The sequence below is a fragment of the Mesoplodon bidens genome (genome assembly GCF_964165515.1).
Source record: "Mesoplodon bidens genome assembly, chromosome: 8".
Classification (NCBI taxonomy): domain Eukaryota; kingdom Metazoa; phylum Chordata; class Mammalia; order Artiodactyla; family Ziphiidae; genus Mesoplodon; species Mesoplodon bidens.
Window position 1 is genome coordinate 30,129,503 of NC_138165.1, and position 19,077 is coordinate 30,148,579.

A 19,077-nucleotide genomic window follows, 5' to 3' on the forward strand; every position below is an offset into this window, starting at 1 on the left:
ACCTTGTAACTCCCTACACGTCTGCTTTTTTAGAGGGGAAAAAAGGTGTTTGCTGCAGTAAACTGATATATTAAATAAAAATGCAAGTTTCTTCCTAACATTTTCTTCCTTTAAACACTATAGAACATGAGCCCCTTCAGGTTAGAAACTGGCAATCTAAAATCATCCCACATCTAGGAATAAACCTACCTAAGGAGACAAAAGACCTGTATGCAGAAAATTATAAGACACTTATGAAAGAAATTAAAGATGATACAAACAGATGGAGAGATATACCATGTTCTTGGATTGGAAGAATCAACATTGTGAAAATGACTCTACTATCCAAAGCAATCTACAGATTCAATGCAATCCTTATCAAACTACCAATGGCATTTTTCACAGAACTAGAACAAAAAATTTCACAATTTGTATGGAAACACAAAAGACCCCGAATAGCAAAAGCAATCTTGAGAATGAAAAATGGAGCTGGAGGAATCAGGCTCCCTGACTTCAGACTATACTACAAAGCTACAGTAATCAAGACAGTATGGTACTGGCACAAAAACAGAAAGATAGATCAATGGAACAGGATAGAAAACGCAGAGATAAACCCACGCACATATGGTCACCTTATCTTTGATAAAGGAGGCAAGAATATACAGTGGAGAAAAGACAGCCTCTTCAATAAGTGGTGCTGGAAAAACTGGACAGGTACATATAAAAGTATGAAATTAGGGCCTCCCTGGTGGCGCAGTGGTTGAGAGTCCGCCTGCCGATGCAGGGGATACGGGTTCATGCCCCGGTCTGGGAGGATCCCATATGCCGCGGAGCGGCTGGGCCCGTGAGCCATGGCCGCTGGGCCTGCGCATCCGGAGCCTGTGCTCCGCAACGGGAGAGGCCACAACAGTGAGAGGCCCGCATACCACACACCAAAAATAAAAATAAATAAAAAAAAAAAAAAAAAAAAAAGTATGAAATTAGAACACTCCCTAACACCATACACAAAAATAAACTCAAAATGGATTAAAGACCTAAATGTAAGGCCAGACACTATCAAACTCTTAGAGGAAAACATAGGCAGAACACTCTATGACATAAATCACAGCAATATCCTTTTTGACCCACCTCCTAGAAAAATGGAAATAAAAACAAAAATAAACAAATGGGACCTAATGAAACTTAAAAGCTTTTGCACAGCAAAGGAAACCATAAACAAGATGAAAAGACAACCCTCAGAATGGGAGACAATATTTGCAAATATAGCAACTGACAAAGGATTCATCTCCAAAATTTACAAGCAGCTCATGCAGCTCAATATCAAAAAAACAAAAAACCCAATCCAAAAATGGGCTGAAGACCTAAATAGACATTTCTCCAAAGAAGATATACAGACTGCCAACAAACACATGAAAGGATGCTCAACATCATTAATCATTAGAGAAATGCAAATCAAAACTACTACAATGAGATATCATCTCACACCAGTCAGAATGGCCATTGTCAAAAAATCTACAAACAATAAATGCTGGGGAGGGTGTGGAGAAAAGGGAACCCTCTTACACTGTTGGTGGGAATGTAAATGGATACAGCCACTATGGAGAACAGTATGGAGGTTCCTTAAAAAAACTAAAAATAGAACTACCATACGACCCAGCAATCCCACTGCTGGGCATATACCCTGAGAAAACCATAATTCAAAAAGAGTCATGTACCAAAATGTTCATTGCAGCTCTATTTACAATAGCCAGGACATGGAATCAACCTAAGTGTCCATCGACAGATGAATGGTTAAAGAAGATGTGGCACATATATACAATGGACTATTACTCCGCCATAAAAAGAAACAAAATTGAGTTATTTGTAGTGAGGTGGATGGACCTAGAGTCTGTCATACAGAGTGAAGTAAGTCAGAAAGAGAAAATCAAATACCGTATGCTAACACATATATATGGAATCTAAGAAAAAAAGGTCATGAAGAACCTAGGAGCAAGACGGAAATAAAGACACAGACATACTAGTGAATGGACTTGAGGATATGGGGAGGCGGAAGGGTAAGCTGGGACAAAGTGAGAGAGTGGCATGGACATATATACACTACCAAACGTAAAATAGATAGCTAGTGGGAAGCAGCCGCATAGCACAGGGAGATCAGCTAGGTGCTTTGTGACCACCTAGAGGGGTGGGATAGGGAGGGTGGGAGGGAGGGAGACTCAAGAGGGAAGAGATATGGGAACATATGTATATGTATAACTGATTCACTTTGTTATAAAGAAGAAACTAACACGCCATTGTAAGGCAATTATACTCCAATAAAGATATTTAAAAAAAGATGTTATAACCCCCCCAAAAAATAAAAATTAAAATAAATAAAATCATCCCACAAAACTAAAATTCCATTTATTCTACTCTTTTTCCTAAAATTCCATTTATTCTACTCTTCTTCCTATCAGAGATGTTAAGAACAACAGGTGCTTTCTTCTACTTTTCCAGGAAAAATACAATTTTTAAAAGAACAGACGGGGAAACTCTAGAGAATCCTGGCAGAAGTGAAGACCATAAAATAAACAAACATGTTTGAATATTTGAATTAATAGTTTTAAGACAAGAGAGAAGCAATACAAATGTTAGCAATACAAATACCAAAAACGGAATAAAATTTGCTTAACATGGCCAAAATGTTAGCAATACAAATACCAAAAATGGAATAAAATTTGCTTAACATGGCCAAATCACATCTTAGAAGCCTGAGTAATTCTCCCAGAAAAATGAAAGTGGGAAAAGGAACTATTTCATATACAAACACATGATACTTCTCATAGACTGTTATGCTCCTTTTCTTCTTTCTTGTTCACGAAAGAGTCAGACAAGAGAGAGATATGAGTAAGAATCAGCTTTTTGGATGCTGTGATTTGCTTAATTTTTTATGGCCTTAGCTTGAGGGTTTCTGACTTCTGTCCTCCTCCCCCTTTTGTTCTTAAGGAAATACCAGCTGGCAGTGGATGGCAATCTTTCCCTCAAGCTTCTCCCTGCCTCCTCTTCCCACTCCTGGTTTGGACTTTAACTCTCACCGGAGCGATCATCTCCCCTCCCGTTTTCTTTACAATGAATCTGTACTTTATAATTCTCCTGACCCTTGCTCCTCATGTCTTCATATTGAAGCTCTTCTCTCCTTCCATTATTCCCTTTTGTTCACCTGCCTGTATATCACAACTGCTAGAACATATGGACTATGTTATAAGCAAACAGGCGCTTTTTCTCACAATACATTAATTATATTCCTCAGCTCTCCCCAAAGTCCCATCCAACTGTTATTCATACATACTGCTTCATGTCGTGTGAGATTAAGAGGCACAGAATTAGACCAACCACCATCTAATCTAGACTGTGCTTCACAGACAAGCTTCTCACATCACCTTGGGAGTCAACAATCAGGTCTCAAACACACCCACGTGTATTTTGGCTTCTATGCTTTTTGGTCTAGTCACAATGCCTGTGTGCTTTCCGAGAGGACACTTTCACACATGAGGCTAGTCAAATGTTAGTTCTCAAACCCAAGAGAGAAGGAACTGAATGATTTCAGATTGAGAACAGTGGTCATGACAATTCATATCCCAGAAAAGGACAATCATACCTTTGTAATTGCAGTAAAAACCTTTTCCAGAATGGCATTTGGCTGGGCAATTTGTGGTCCATTGGCCTGAATGTTGAGGGCTATGGCACATGGTTTGGCTACAAATCTAAAAAAAAAAAAAAAAAAGAAAAGAAAAGACACAAGTTATTCTCTCTATAGATGTTCTTAATGTCATCAGTTAAACATTACTCAACTGTCCCAGTAAAGTGTTGATAGGATTTTATGGGTAGACATTGTCAACATTCATATGTCAGTACCTTTAAAGCAGATTTAACTTTTTTTTTCCTCCTTTAATCTCCCAGCAGTAACAGTAAAAAAAGAAATCCTTTTAAAATATTGAAACCTCCTGATACTCAAGTTCTGAGACTGAACAGATAGAAAGACTATCAAATGACAAATATAAATCTGCGTGAGATACATAAACCAAAAAACCATGATTTTGAAATGACAATTTATATTCTTCTTACTAACAAGTCATGTTATATTTTTTCTATGAGAAAGTGTTTACTAACCATCTGATTATACATACAGAAAGTATGCTTTTGATCAACCCTAGTCCAAAAATTCGCCATTTTTGTCTCTATGATCAAAGTGTGCTATGTTCAGCCCCAATTCCTTAGGACGTCTTAAAATTCTCTATGCTTATTTGCTTCTTTCTCATAAACAATCATAAAAGGTGTCAAACAGCATGATGTCCCAGCCAAGCTGAAAAGTCTGAAATGATTATAAGCATCAGCTACACCGTTTTTATTGTAAGCTAATGATTATGTCAAGAACAACAGGAAGACTCAGCTGCGTTTCTGGCCGTGTTTGATGTATGAACGAGGCATGGGAGGAATGCAGGCAGAGGGCATGGGGCCCCAAAAGTATGAGGATGTTTCTAAAACTTTTTTAAAAAGAAAAGCATTAGAGTTGTTTTAGACTAAATGGTCCAGAAATAAGGTGCGATACATGTTCCTTTCTAGTAGTGACATTTAACTTTTTCTATAAATACAAATAATATAATAACATATGAAAGTATGATCCAAATTAATTTAATGTTGGCCAAAAGCAACTGATAAATATACAAAACAGGGGCTTCCCCAGTGGTGCAGTGGTTAAGAATCCGCCTGCCAATGCAGGGGACACGAGTTCAAGCTCTGGTCCGGGAAGATCCCACATGCCATGGAGCAACTAAGCACATGCGCCACATCTACTGAAGCCCGCGCACCTAGAGCCCATGGTCCGCAACAAGAGAAGCCACCGCAATGAGAAGCCCACACACCACAACGAAGAGTAGCCCCCGCTCGCCGCAACTAGAGAAAGCCCACACATAGCAACAAAGGCCCAACGCAGCCAAAAATAAATAAATAAAAACAAATATATTAAAAATACATATATACAAAACAGATCATGAGTAAATCTTAGATGAAGCTTCTTTAATAATAATGAATGAGTTAAAGAACAGTAGACAAGGGAGGAATTTTTTTTAAGGGGGACTAATGATGTTTACATACGTGGTAACACATAATATCCCACTGGGTCCTATTTCAAGTAAAAGACAAAAAAAAAAAAAATGTATTCCAGGGCTTCCCTGGTGGCACAATGGTTGGGAGTCCGCCTGCCGATGCAGGGGACACGGGTTCGTGCCCCGGTCCGGGAAGATCCCACATGCCGCAGAGCGGCTGGGTCCATGAGCCATGGCCGCTGAGCCTGCGCGTCCAGAACCTGCGTGTCTGGAGCCTGTGCTCTGCAGTGGGAGAGGCCACAACAGTGAGAGGCCCGCGTAAAAAAATAAAAAAATAAAAAGACAAAAATAAAAAAATGTATTCCAACAGGAAAATGGAGTACTATACGTGCAAGCCTAAACCAGGAAAGATACACACAAAAATGCAATATAAATCCTGTTTCACTGGGCTCTCTGGGACGAAGTTAGGAAGAATAACCACCCTTTCCTAGTATGTAAATCTAGAAACTGGAATTTTCCTAAACTTTTGCATTCTCCGTTCTTTGTAACATAAAATTTTCTAAAACATGTTACCTATGCCCCTACCTTCTTAAAGAGAAGTGTAGTATTTTTTTAAATAACTTTGGGTCTTCACTATGAACAGTAATCGTGGAGCTATGGACGTAGCTAGTGGAAAGAAATAAAGTTTGATGGGCAATGACCAGAAGACTGTCCAGAACTTGTTCCCTTGACAAAGTTGCCTGCTTCATGGTTATCTGCCTCTTCATCATAAGGTATAATGTGGGGTGTGAAAAGACATGAGATCAGCAAAAGTTTTTTTAAAAAGGTAAAATAGCAAAATTAGCTTGGTATAAAAGCCAAAATCAACACCTGCAATGGTTGCCTTCTACTTTTCCCTGTTGGATTTCTCCCCAGCCCTCCCTCATCTTCCCAATTCCCATAACTTCTGAAACACTGTATTCAAATTCCCTTTTGGAATTTGGCATCATCATCCTTGTAACAACCTCCTGTTCTAGTACATGGTCTGCTTTCTTCTTCTAAAGAGCGAAGAGTCTAAATGCAAAGGCTGATCACATCATCTCTGAATATGCCATGACAATGCCAGGCATACGCAGGACAGGGTCAAGAAATCTGATCAACTGGCTATCTTCTGTAAATGTGTTTTCACTGTTGCTGTCATTGTTGTGAGTACTGTTGACAAGTTAACAGACCATCTCTCTGTGTCCCACAACAATGCACGGTCAGACGCTAGGAGAGTCAAGAAATTCACTCAACAGAATCTCTTCAAAACAACTTCCTCACCTTTGCTATCATCTCCCAGTAACATACAAAAGCATTCAAAAAGGTTCTTTTAGTATGTTATACAATATAAGGTTTTACACCTCACTCCTCCTCTTTTAAACTTCAAACCACTTTTTTGAAACTCTTCTCTAAATTTCCAGCACTAATAACAACAGCATCTTGAAGAAGGCATACCCCTTGGTCATCAAGCTTATGAAGTTTTGATAATCAAAATTATCAAATATATATGATGCTCTGTAAACATATTTTTTAAGCAGTGTCTAAAGGATAGGTGGGAATTACCTCTGCTACTGTCTGGCTACAGAGCCTTAGCTTCAGAAATTAATCTCTCTGTGTCCAATGTCCTCATGTAAAAAATTATAATAATTACATAGGTACATAAGTTGTGTGTATATACAAACACATGTATATGTTAAAACACCATGTTACATGGTCTCTTTGTCTAAAATCTTTGATGGGAGCCATGTGTATGGTTTCACACCACAGCATTTACACACCGTGACTCTCTGGGTCCAGCAACACACTAAGCTTCAGCTATGTTGTGTCAAGCCATGCACCTTCAACAAGCTCTGAAAGTACCAAGCGAAAAAGAAGAGACCAGAAACCAAGACAGGAAACTGAAAAACACAAGGGTCATCAGGTAGAGTAAACCACTTACCTCAGTTTACCCTCACAGCCTGCTTGTCCCAGCATCATTATTAATGGTACCACCTTTACTGACAAAAGCATCCCTGCTTGCTATTCTGCCACAATAATTTAAATGTTCCCCATTTGGGCAATAAATTGTAGCAAGCCCCATCATCAAGCCTCAGACCTGGCATAAGTCCACACTGAGTCCACACCAGCAATGCCTTCAGGTTCTGAGTCCATCCACACCTGGCCTTCTCTCAGGACCCAAACCTCCCCAGCTCTCCCATCAATCTCCATGACCCTATAGGGTGGTGTGCCCACACTTATCACAGGAAGAGTTGCTATGTATATGTGTGTCCCTCTTCCCTGTGTGTGTGGTCTCTTTCATGGAGGCTGGAATGACCTTAATGACACTTCCCATCTCCAGGGGACCCTAACACACAAACCCATTTACTCTCCCTCAACCAGATAAGGCAGGATTATCACCACCCGCACTTTGCAGAGAGGGTCAGAGAGGCAAGTATCCTCTGCCTCCAGGGCAAGGGAAACAGGGGACAGGATACTTCTTTCCCAGGAAGGTCAATGTTATCATCAGCTCCCCATCTGAATGTACTGGCCAAGCTAAGTCCCCACTTCTGAGGATTTGAGGAGTGGGGTGGGGTGTGAGGAGTGACAGACAAATTTAACAGAATTTAACTCAATGTACAGGTTGAAGATTTCTACAGTTTAAATGGTCCATGATGGGTATGTACAATAAATCAAACCACTTCAATTCTTTGAAAGAAGTTACTATGCCACAGAATATTTTTATGAAATGCCTGGCATACTGTGGGCACTCAATGAATACTTAATGAATGAATGAACAAATCAGCTAAAATACAATGGCAGGTACCCGTCCTCTTCTTTCTCATAGGGGTTGTGCATTTTAACACCCTTAAATACCCACATCTACTCAGGGTCCTCATTTGGGACTCAGAGGGTAGGAGACTGACCACTCAAACTCAGGAAGCTGTTTCTATAATTTCCATTGTCCCTATAATGTCATAGCAGCCCTACCAACCTCTCACTAGGCATTCTCTTTTCAACTTATCTAGCACAGACAGCCAAACACTTAATTTCCAAGATTTAAAAAACTTCATACTGTACAGCACAGGGAACTCTACCTAATGCACTGTGGTAACCTAAATGGGAGGGAAGTACAAAAGGGAAGGGATATCTGTGTGAGGATGGCTGATTCATTCTGTTGTGCAGTGGAGGCTAACACGACATTGCAAAGCAACCATACTCCAATACAAATTAATAAAAAAAATATTTCACAAGAGAGGCAGAAAACATTAATTTCAAATCCCAAATGAGAGAAGAAAGAAGATATAATTTTTATCTTCCTAAAAGTAGTATATGATATATATACATAATATATGATATATATCTTATATAAGATTATATGAAAATAAAAATTTTATTTGTTTATTCTCCAAAGAATTTGTGTATCACTGCTGGCATTTTTTTTTAAAAGAGAGCATATTAGACACCAAATAAAACTCATGACAAAACTACTGTAATTTTAACACCTACTGTCATAGTCCATTAGAGGAACGCTGGATTTTTTTTTTTCTCCAGTGCTAGCTCTAACAGAAGTAAAGTCACAAAAACTGTCTTTCACAAGGGCTGTCGTAGGAGAGAGAGAAACAGAATGAGATAGACAGAGGGTGGGGTAGAGTACCTACAAATATAATAGTTGAAAGGGAATATGTACTTTTGAACTTTGATGATTGCCTCTACCAGGAAATGTTCACCTAATTACTTTTTTAATCAAAGGCAGCAACACGTTCTTCAAAAGACCAAACATCTATGAAGTACTTTCATGTACTATAACATATTTGAAAGTAAATATAATAAGGATGTAAGCTTTGAAAAATACTAGTCTCAATGTAAAAGCAGAGAAAACACCTAAGACATTCCTACCTTTTAGTTCTATTTAACACCATGTATTTGTATTATAAACATGAATTGAATGTCTCTACACAGAGCACCAAGGTAAGCTCTGGGCTGTGGTGTGCTTAAAGGTATACACAAAACACGAAGTGATTCTTGCACTCAAACACCTTTACACTATGGAAAAAGAGAGTAATCAAAAAAAAATTTTGTTTACAGGGTACACGTCAGTTCTAATCACTTAATACTATGTAATCATCTTCAGTGGGGAGCATGGCCAGAGACTTAGTCCTTCCTGACTCTAGCATTTCCTACACTTGTCAAAGTAGTTGGATGGCTGTGGTGGTGGACACACAGACCTACACATGTGATAAAAACTGTACAGAATTAAATCACACACACACAATGTACAACTGGGGAAATCTGTGTAAGCTTAACAGATTGTATCAATGTCAATATCCTGCTAGTGATGTCATACTATAGTTTTACAAAAGGTTACCATTGGGGGAAAGTAGGGAAGGGAGCATGAGCTCTCAGTGTATTCTTTCTTACAACTGCATGTGAATCTCCCGCTATCTCAGGAAAGATTTTGATTAAAAAATACTTAAAAGAAGCATTCTGTTTTTGACATGGAGAAGTGAGCTCCCAATAAATCGATTTTTCATCCTTAAAAACTCTGCAAAACAGGCCAAGCCCCTAAAAACAAAACCAAACTACTTGAGGGCTCTGGAGATGGAATAAAAGCAAGTAGACTTTGGAGGGGAGTAAAAAGCTGGAGCAGGAAACCAGCAGAGAACAAGCTCTCGTTTACTTATTTATATATTTAGTTTGCAGCTCGACTCTGAGATCAATCACAGCAGCAGATAAAGTTTGACAGGAAAACACACTCTCTTGTCTAGCTGCAGGGACCAGGAAAGGAGCCTGGGGAAATCAGAGAGTGGCTAGAGAACCACAAAAGAAAAAAGCCAACCTCTAATTCTACATATAAATGAAGTTCTGGCTGACTCCAAACCACATATGTACAAGGTAAACTGAAAGCAGGTAGGAGCTGAGGTTTAAAGAACTGAATGGAGATTGAAGCCATGGTCCACTGCAGGCCTGACAGGCTACAATTTGAATCTAACTGAGTAAATTGCTTGTTAACACAAGACATCTCAACACTCTTCAGAGCAATGTAAAAAAATCCAGAATCTCTACAACATAACTCTCACAATGTCCAGGATACAATCTAATATGTTGACAGAGAGCAAGGAAAATATAGCCCAATTTTAGGGGTAAAGACATGCAAAGACATTCAGTGAACCTGAAGATAGGGCAATGGAAATAATGCAATCTGAGAAAGAGAAAGAAAAAAATGACAAAATAAAGAAACACACACTGTGGAACAATTTCAAAAAGGCTAACATATGGGTAATTGGAGTTCCAGGAAAAAAGGAGGCAGACTGGGGAAGAAGAAGAAAATATTAGCAATAGAAAGAAAGGGGGATTTCCTGGTGGCGCAGTGGTTGAGAATCTGCCTGCTAATGCAGGGGACACGGGTTCGAGCACTGGGCTGGGAGGATCCCACATGCCACGGAGCAACTAGGCCCGTGAGCCACAACTGCTGAGCCTGCGCATCTGGAGCCTGTGCTCTGCAATAAGAGAGGCTGCGATAGTGAGAGGCCCGCGCACTGTGAAGAAGAGTGGCCCCCACTTGCCACAACTAGAGAAAGCCCTTGCACAGAAACGAAGACCCAACACAGCAAAAATAAATAAATTAATTAATAAACTCCTACCCCCAACATCTAAAAAAAAAAAAAGAAAAAAGAAATAATAGTCTATAACTTCCCAAGTCTGATAAAAGACATAAATATACAGATTTAAGAAGCTCAAGAATCCCCAAAATAGATAAGTTCCAAAAAAAAGGAAAATCTAGACAAGATCACAGTCAAACTGAAGAAAACCAAAGATAAAGAGAAAATATTTAAAGTCATCAGACAAAATGGCACATTATACACAGGGAACAATAATTTGAAAAAGGACTTCTTATCAGACATCACAGAGGTTCAATGACAGTGAAACAACACCTTTAAAGTGCTGGTAGCAAAATCAAAACCAAAAAAGTTGTCACCCCAAAATTCTATGTCCAGCAAAATTTTTCTTCAAAGAATGAAGGTAACAGGAAAACAAAGGGAATTTGTCTGCCACCAGACCCCCACTTCAATAATACTAGAGAGAGTTCTTTAGGCTGAAAGGAAGCAAAATCAGAGGGAAGCTTAGATCTCAGGAAAAAATGAAGAACATCAGAAATGGCAAATATATTGATAAATATAAAAGTACTTAGAAGGTCTCTGAAATTAATCACAACCAATTAATAACAGATTAAATACTTAAACCCAATTATGAGAAATAACATATGTCCCACCCCAGACTGTGCTGGAAAGAAACCTAAGTATGAACAAGTGAACGTCCAAGAAAAAAGAAATGAACAGGGGTTGGCTGATTCAATTCATTGCTTGACCATCAGCACCTCCACAGGCTCCAACGTTCACCAGTTATGGGTGTGCCCATGGTTACAGTCACAGAAAGTATTACAAACTTTAAACTTATGAGAACAGTATAGATTGGATATTGAAAGCTACGTGGGTGCATGTTTAGATACACATGGGTGCATGTGCCTGGGAAAGTAGGTGTATGTGTGGGACTGTGTATTCTACAATTCTAAGATAAAGCTGCTTCTACATTTAGTGGAAAGGCAGCCAGGATGGAGACAGGAGACTGATGTTTATTGATAGTTATTAAGTGTCAAGTGCTTTGCAATGTTTTATTCTTTTTTTTTTTTAGTCCAACAACAACTCTTCGAAGTAAATTTTAGTCCCATTTTACAGAAAAATAAACTAAATCTCAAAGAAGCTAAAGGATCTCAAGATCTTAACACTTATATAGTTTAGACAAGATTTAGACCTGGTCAATCCTAACATAATCTATTAATAAAAACAACATTTTCTCCTTTCCCTAAAATAATAAAACTTGATTAAAAAGGCACTGTTAAAATAATGTGATACAGTCATACACTTTCACTCAGAAATCTCACTTTTAGGTATTTATCTAGGGAAATCTGTCAAAGAAAAAAAGCCATAAATGGAAAGATTTTCACTCACCATCATTTTATAATAGGGAAAATGGTAAACAGTTTAATGATTCACTAACAAATGACTCACTGAGTACCTATGATGAGTCAGCCCTGCTGTTGGGGATGCAGCAGTGAACAAAATTCCCTGCTTTTATGGAATTTACATTCCAGTGGGGAAGAAGGGAGATGAAAAATAAAGTGATGCATGTGATGCAAGATAGTGAAAAGTACTATAGAGAAAAATAAAGCCTGCTAAGAAGGATGAGGTGGGGTTGCAATTTTCAATGGACTGGTCAGGGAAGGCTCCTGAGAAAGTGAGCAGATTCCTAAGAAGGTAAGGAAATCAAGTAGGAAGAGAAGTGGAGGAAGAACATTCTGGAAGGAACAGTAGCTAAGAGCAAAGGGCCTGAGAAAGGAGTACGCCTGAGATGTTGAAGACACAACCAGAGGGCCAATGAGGCTAGAGCAGAGTTAGGAAGAGCGAGAAGAGAAAGGTAGGGTCGGAGAAGCAAGGCAGCCACATCATCGTACCTTGTGCACTAAATGAAGGACTTTGGTTTTTACCATGAGTGAGGCAGGAAGCCACTGCAGGACTCTGAGAAGAAAACCTAAATGAGTGATTTATATTTAAACAGAATCACTGGTTCCTCTCTTGAGAACTGACTAAAGGGGAGCAAGAATGGGAGCAGCCAGGCCAACTGGGGGGTTGCTCCAGTTATCCTGGCAAGAGATGACAGTGGCCCAAAGGGAGTGGTGGCAAAAGAGGTGGTGAGCTGTGGTCAAGTCCTCAAACTATCTTGAACACTGGGCTCACAGCATGCACTGGATTGAACGTGGGATGAGATGGGAAGAGAGGAATAAAGGATACCGACAGGTCTTTGCCCTGAGCCGGGCCCTTGGAAGGACAGAGTTAGTCTGGGGCTAGTAAGTGTGAGGTTAAGCTTATAAGCTATTAGGCTTATACGTGGAGATGCTAAGTAGGCAGTTGGATAGAGTAGTCTGGGGTTCAGGAGAGGTTTGGGCTAGAGATACAAATTTGGTGTCATCAACCTACAGATGCCACATAAAACCATAAGACTAATGAAATCATCTGGGCAGTGAGAATAAATATTTCATACCCTTCAGGCTGATCGTGTGACATACAGCCGAGGATTTGGAGAACAAGAATGCCAGAGAGAAAAAGATGACGGAAGCAGGGGTCAGAGAGGAGAGAGGCTGGAAGATACTATGCTGCTGGTTTTGAAGGTGGAGGAAAGGCTATGAGCCAAGGAATGCAGGTGGCTTCCAGATGTTGGAAAAGCCATGTTAATTTTAAAAAGTGATAAGTAAAAAAAACACTGATATCAAAACACTGTACCAGGGGCTTCGCTGGTGGCGCAGTGGTTGAGAGTCCGCCTGCCGATGCAGGGGACACGGGTTCGTGCCCCGGTCTGGGAAGATCCCACATGCCGCAGAGCGGCTAGGCCCGTGAGCCATGGCCGCTGAGCCTGTGCGTCCGGAGCCTGTGCTCCGCAAGGGGAGAGGCCACAACAGTGAGAGGCCCGCCTACCGCAAAAAAAAAAAAAAAAAAAACAAACAAACAAAAAAAAAAACACTGTACCATTATCACTGTACCATTTGCCAAAAATTTTTAAATTTTGATAAATTCCAATACTGGCAAGAGTAAGAAGAAACAGGTACTCTGGTAAACTCTTGGTGGGTGTCTAAACGGGTGCAATCTTTGAAAGGCAATTTACCAGTATTTAGCAAATTGTTGAACTGCCTAAGCCCTTGTGAGCATTACTAGTTATATTTCTCCTAGAAATTTACCCTCCAGATATATTGGCATTTTTTAAAATAAAGTTGATTGCGGTACTGCTTAAAGTAACAAAAAAGACAGGAAACAAATATTTATTAGAAGGAGCCATATGAAATATGGCACATCCATACAATGGAATTCCATAAGACAAAATGAGGTAGATCTGTTATGCTTCAAGACGTAATAGTCAATGCAGAAGGCAACATACAGCACAAGTATAATATCTCATTTGTGTACTTAAAAAAAACACTTTTTTCAGGAAGAGCAGTGAGAAATCGTTAACAGTCATAATTTTGGGGGGTTAGGAAGCTTAATTTGCATTTTACACTTTTCTGTTTTATTTAAGTTTGGGCATATGTATGCTTTATATTTATTTTAAAGGTAAACAACCTTTACATGTGTTCACTGAATATTTAATAACATGGAAAAAAGCTCAGAAACAAGAGGTACAATAATGTTTATATGCTGACTACTTATCTATACATATAAATCTCTAACACATAAAAGAAGTTGAAGATACGCTATTGCCAGATAATAGGATTGTGGCTTACTTTAACATTCTTTTTTATGCTTTCTTATGGTTTTCAACATCCTAAAATGAGGATGCAAACTTTTAACACCAAAAATAAAAAATAAATAGCTTTAAAAATAGAGATGAACTGAATGGTCTCTATGCCAGGTAAGACTCAAAACGTCAGTGACACCAAAATTGAACATGGAAAGCCCTACGACAGCTGCAATTCAGCTAATTCCATGGACCTCTTGAAGCAAAGGACTCTGCTGTGACTGAGACAAGGGAGAGAACAGTACGTAGAATAAAAATAAAATGCCACTTCAGGACCTTGTCAAGTAGAGAAAAGGATGAAGTTCAAGTCAATGGCACACAAGAAGATATGAAATGGCGTGAAATCACTTCAAGAAAAATGTTACCACCATTAACTAAATACTCCAAGAGAGTTTTGAGATGCCTCCAGAAAATAATTGCTTCTGCCTGTGCCTGGAAATGCCACAGAACTTCTCTATTCCTTCATCTATATAATGAAAATCATAATTACACTCTGTTCATGTCGGGAAATATTTCTAAATCATTGGCATCTTTAGACTAACTGGAAAGGGATAGAGATAGGGGAAGATGGCATGCAGAGCAGCAGGCAGGCAGAAGACAATTCTCTCCTTAGGAAAAAAATATGAATTTGTTTCTAGGTAGAGTAGAAAGGAAAATTCCTTTAGAGCAAACCCATATCCGAAGTGAATCTGCTCTGAGCTTGGAATGTTGGAAAGCTCTTTCACATTTCTGAACCCTAGTTACCACATTTTAAAAATGGAGACAATAAAACCTACTTTGCAGAATGCGTGTGAAGACTGACAGCATTCAACATTTGGAAAATATTCAATAAGTGCTGGCTAGTCTTAAATTCTCACTACAAGGAGCATACTTTTCCCACATTAGGAGGACCTCTTGTCTGTGCTGCTCAGTAAGCTGTAGTGGGAAACTTATGGGAAGAACACAAGGATGGCAAAAATTCATGAAAGAGCCAGAAAATTTAAGAGCTTACTATGTCACCTGGTCCAGCCTCCTTTTTCCAAGCTAAACTTTCTCTCTGGAGAGATCACTCAAAAACTTCCTTCAAGCATGAAACCTCCCTGTACATTTCTTTGCAATTTCCTGTGAATCTATAATTATTTCAAAATAAAAAGTAGAAAAAAAAAATCTTCCCTTGGGATCCTAGTTTAGTTTTTCATCACGATTGACTCAAAATGTTCTTCCCGCATCATTCTTTCGAGCTGAAATATAAACCCATTTCCTCTTTTCTCAGCCCTCTGGAGAAATGGTACAGTCAATAACCTCCTCAAATATTTGAAAACACTGATGAAGTCATCCTGCATTCTTCTCTCCTCAAGAATAAACAGTGCAGATCCCACAAACCCTTCCTCATCCATCTTTTTCTGTCCTCACTTTAAATTTTTATTTTTTAGTATTTTAAGGGTTCTTTTCTGAATCTAACTGTATTCTTTTCTCTAAGGGTGTAGAAGAGACCCTTAGACAATGGCTGTTTTTATTAATAAATAATCATGGAAGAGACTTTGCTGTTGTTGTTGCTATTGTTAAAAAAAATTCACAAGAGCCTTTCCAAAAATTACAGCTAAATCAGGAACAGCTGTAGTAAAAGGAACCTGTCAGTCTAGCCTACTCCAATCTCATCAGAGGTGCAGATCAGAGACTAGAAAGGCTGAGTGTCATCAGCTGAGAGTTGATTTTTTTTTTAACATCTTTATTGGGTATAATTGTTTTACAATGGCGTGTTAGCTTCTGCTGTATAACAAAGTAAATCAGCTTTGTTATACAGTACATATACATAAATCCCCATATCTCCTCCCTCTTGCCTCTCCTGCCCACCCTACCTATCCCACCCCAAGAGGTGAGATTCTTGGAAAGCCCAAGTTGACTTGAGAAATGTCAAAATTGTCTCCGCTTGCTATACATTTCCAGGATTCTGAAAAAATAAACAAACAAAAACTCTTGACTTCGGATATTTCACCATGAGTTCAACTATTCAAGAAACATACAATCTAGCCATTAAAGGTGAAGTTCATAAAATTCAAAGAAATCGTGTCTTTCTCTTAAACAAAGAAAAATATGCCCCTGCATTTTGCATAAAATAAGATGCAAAAGGCATTTAAGGTATTTATTAGAAGAAAAACTATACAGCATATATTTATATACGAAAATACCTTTGTAGTCAGGAAAGGCTTTAAGACATTATCACAGCATTATGATGCTTATAAAATTACCATAATCGTCAGTGAATTGTTGGGGAATACTGTACATGTATGAGGAAGGTTTTATTTTCAATCTGCTTTCCTTTGCACACTGAGAATGATACCATCCGGACCTCTCATTGAGGGATACAACGGTGCCCCATAGCATTTGTCACTGTCGGCTATGCCTCTTTAACTTACCGAGTGCGATTTCGGCAACTCCATCTCTTACTGCTGCTTCCAGCACATTCTGTCAGCTTCTGACACATAGAACAAATCAAGAGCTCTGCCAGAGTGCTTCAGAATTGCCTCTGACTGTACCCCTCAGCACTGTTACCGACCCCTTCCTTGTCACTGTCCTCATCCCCGCTCTGTGACGGGGTCTAGGCATCCCTTATCACTCATCTTCCCCAGATGACCAGCCGAGGAGAGCACAGGTGCAGGAAGCAAGTCTTCAAGGTCTGTTGACAGATTGTCTTACAGGACCTTGTTACTGGTAGATTTGTCTGGAAATTGGCCCTAAAGCTAAACATTAGGTCTGGGAGAGTTGCAAGCCTTCCTGTAACGCATTAATCCTTTAATTCCTTACATTTGCCAGGTGCCTTGCAATTCACCAAGCGCTTTCACACTTCCCTCTCAGTCAATCTTCAAAATATCTCCGAGGGATATGCAAGCAGATTTTCTTATCACTGTTTTACAAAAGAGGAGTTCAGTGTTTCAGTGACTTGAACTAAAAATTAAGGGGTAAAGGTGCATGCAGTATAGACCCCTCTCACTCTACTCCAAGAGCTGCACTCTCTACTATTTCTGTCTTTAGTTGGTTACACATGCTCACTGGTCTGTGAACATTTCCTTTGGCCCAGATATCAGAATCACAAGGACTGTCCACTGGTGCCTCCAAACCACAAGATTTGATCACCAATGAACCATGCCTGGTTTTATTTTACCCCCAGTCTACCGCTGAAGACTTCTGGGTGTGTGTGGAGGTAACGATGACAGTGCCCTTGAGCCTAATGGTGAATTACCAGTAACACAATGACTTTCAAAACAGAATTTCAAAACAGAGTAAGCAGTTCAGGAAGGAGAGTTTCATAAAGGTTTTCATTTGAGGTCATGATCTACCAATACGCCAGAATTCCCCCCAGAAGAATTCGACAGCCTAACACCAATTTTAACACCAACTACCTATCGTGTGCCTGTTTCACCAGCAAAGAAGACTGTAAAAAACAGACTGGACGCCACCCGTCACACACTGACAGGAAGGGAGAAAGCTGACTTGACATCAGCAAAATCAGTTTTGTCTAAAAAATGGTAGAAGTTGAATGATAATATACTTAGTGCATTGATCACAGTGCCAGGTCAGAGCAGGTCCTCTGTGACTGGTCATCAGCCCCCAAAAGCCCCCACCCCAATGTCACTCAAAGACTCCTATGGCCTCAGCAAACTCCTTCCCATAGAGATCAAGCCTAATGACAGCACTGCAGTATTTACTTGATCATCATGATAATTTACTTTCATCCAAGGTCTCATATTTTTCATTAGTATTCTTACTCTCCTAACTTCACTTGACTCTGTAATTAGCATTACTGAAGATTTATAGGTGAGGGGCTTCCCTGGTGCAGCAGTGGTTAACAATCCGCCTGCCAATGAAGGGGACACAGGTTCAAGCCCTCGTCCGGGAAGATCCCACATGCTGCGGAGCAACTAAGCCCGTGCACCGCAACTACTGAGCCTGCGCTCTAAAGCCCACGAGCCACAACTACTGAGCCTGCGCGCCACAACTATTGAAGCCCGCGTGTCTAGAGCCCATGCTCCATAACAAGAGGAGCCACCGTGATGAGAAGCTCGTGCAATGCAACGAAGAGTAGCCCCCCCTTCACCACAACTACAGAAAGCCCGCGCGCAGGAACAAAGACCCAACGCAGCCAAAAATAAATAAATTAAATTTATTTTAAAGAAAAGATTTATAGGTGAGGAAACAGAGGCCCAGAAACAATGTCATCCCCAAACCTAGAGGCAAATCGGACTCTAGGATAGACAGCTTCTCTCAGTCGGCTGCCTTTTCCTATTCCTTTCTCATATTTAACATGCTGTCCCAGGATGGAATTGTGTGGGAGGAATGTGAACCTAACAAATTTGTCTGCAAATCCCTCAAGTTCTGCTAGGACTTCTGCCCGACGCCCCCGTGTCAGCAGTGGGCAGTGTGTGTTCACACCATGCTTCAGCACAGCTTAGGAGTTCTCTCTGAAAGAGTGTGCGTCCACGAGGATCTAGTCAAGAAAACAGAAACTGAAAGTTATTTTGACAGAGAGAATTTAATGTAAGGAATGAGTTAAATTGGTATAGGAGAACTGAAAGACACAAAGGCGACCCTGAGAGGTCACAGAGGAAGCAAGAGCAGCCAACAGCTCTGGGGAAAGAGGGGAGAGTGGAGATGAGGGAGGGACCCCCAAAAAGCTGGATCCAGAGCCCTAAGGAGG

General features: G+C 39.9%; 1 protein-coding gene across 3 annotated transcripts in view; it reads right to left on the reverse strand.

Moving 5' to 3' along the window:
* Positions 1 to 19,077, reverse strand: part of CERS6 (ceramide synthase 6) — a 341,889-nt gene that overhangs the window by 249,524 nt on the left and 73,288 nt on the right. For all 3 annotated transcript variants that reach the window (XM_081242625.1, XM_081242624.1, XM_081242626.1), the window contains exon 2: positions 3,614 to 3,719. In XM_081242625.1, the coding sequence (XP_081098751.1) occupies positions 3,614 to 3,719 (106 nt within the window). The remainder of the gene's footprint in view (positions 1 to 3,613; positions 3,720 to 19,077) is intronic.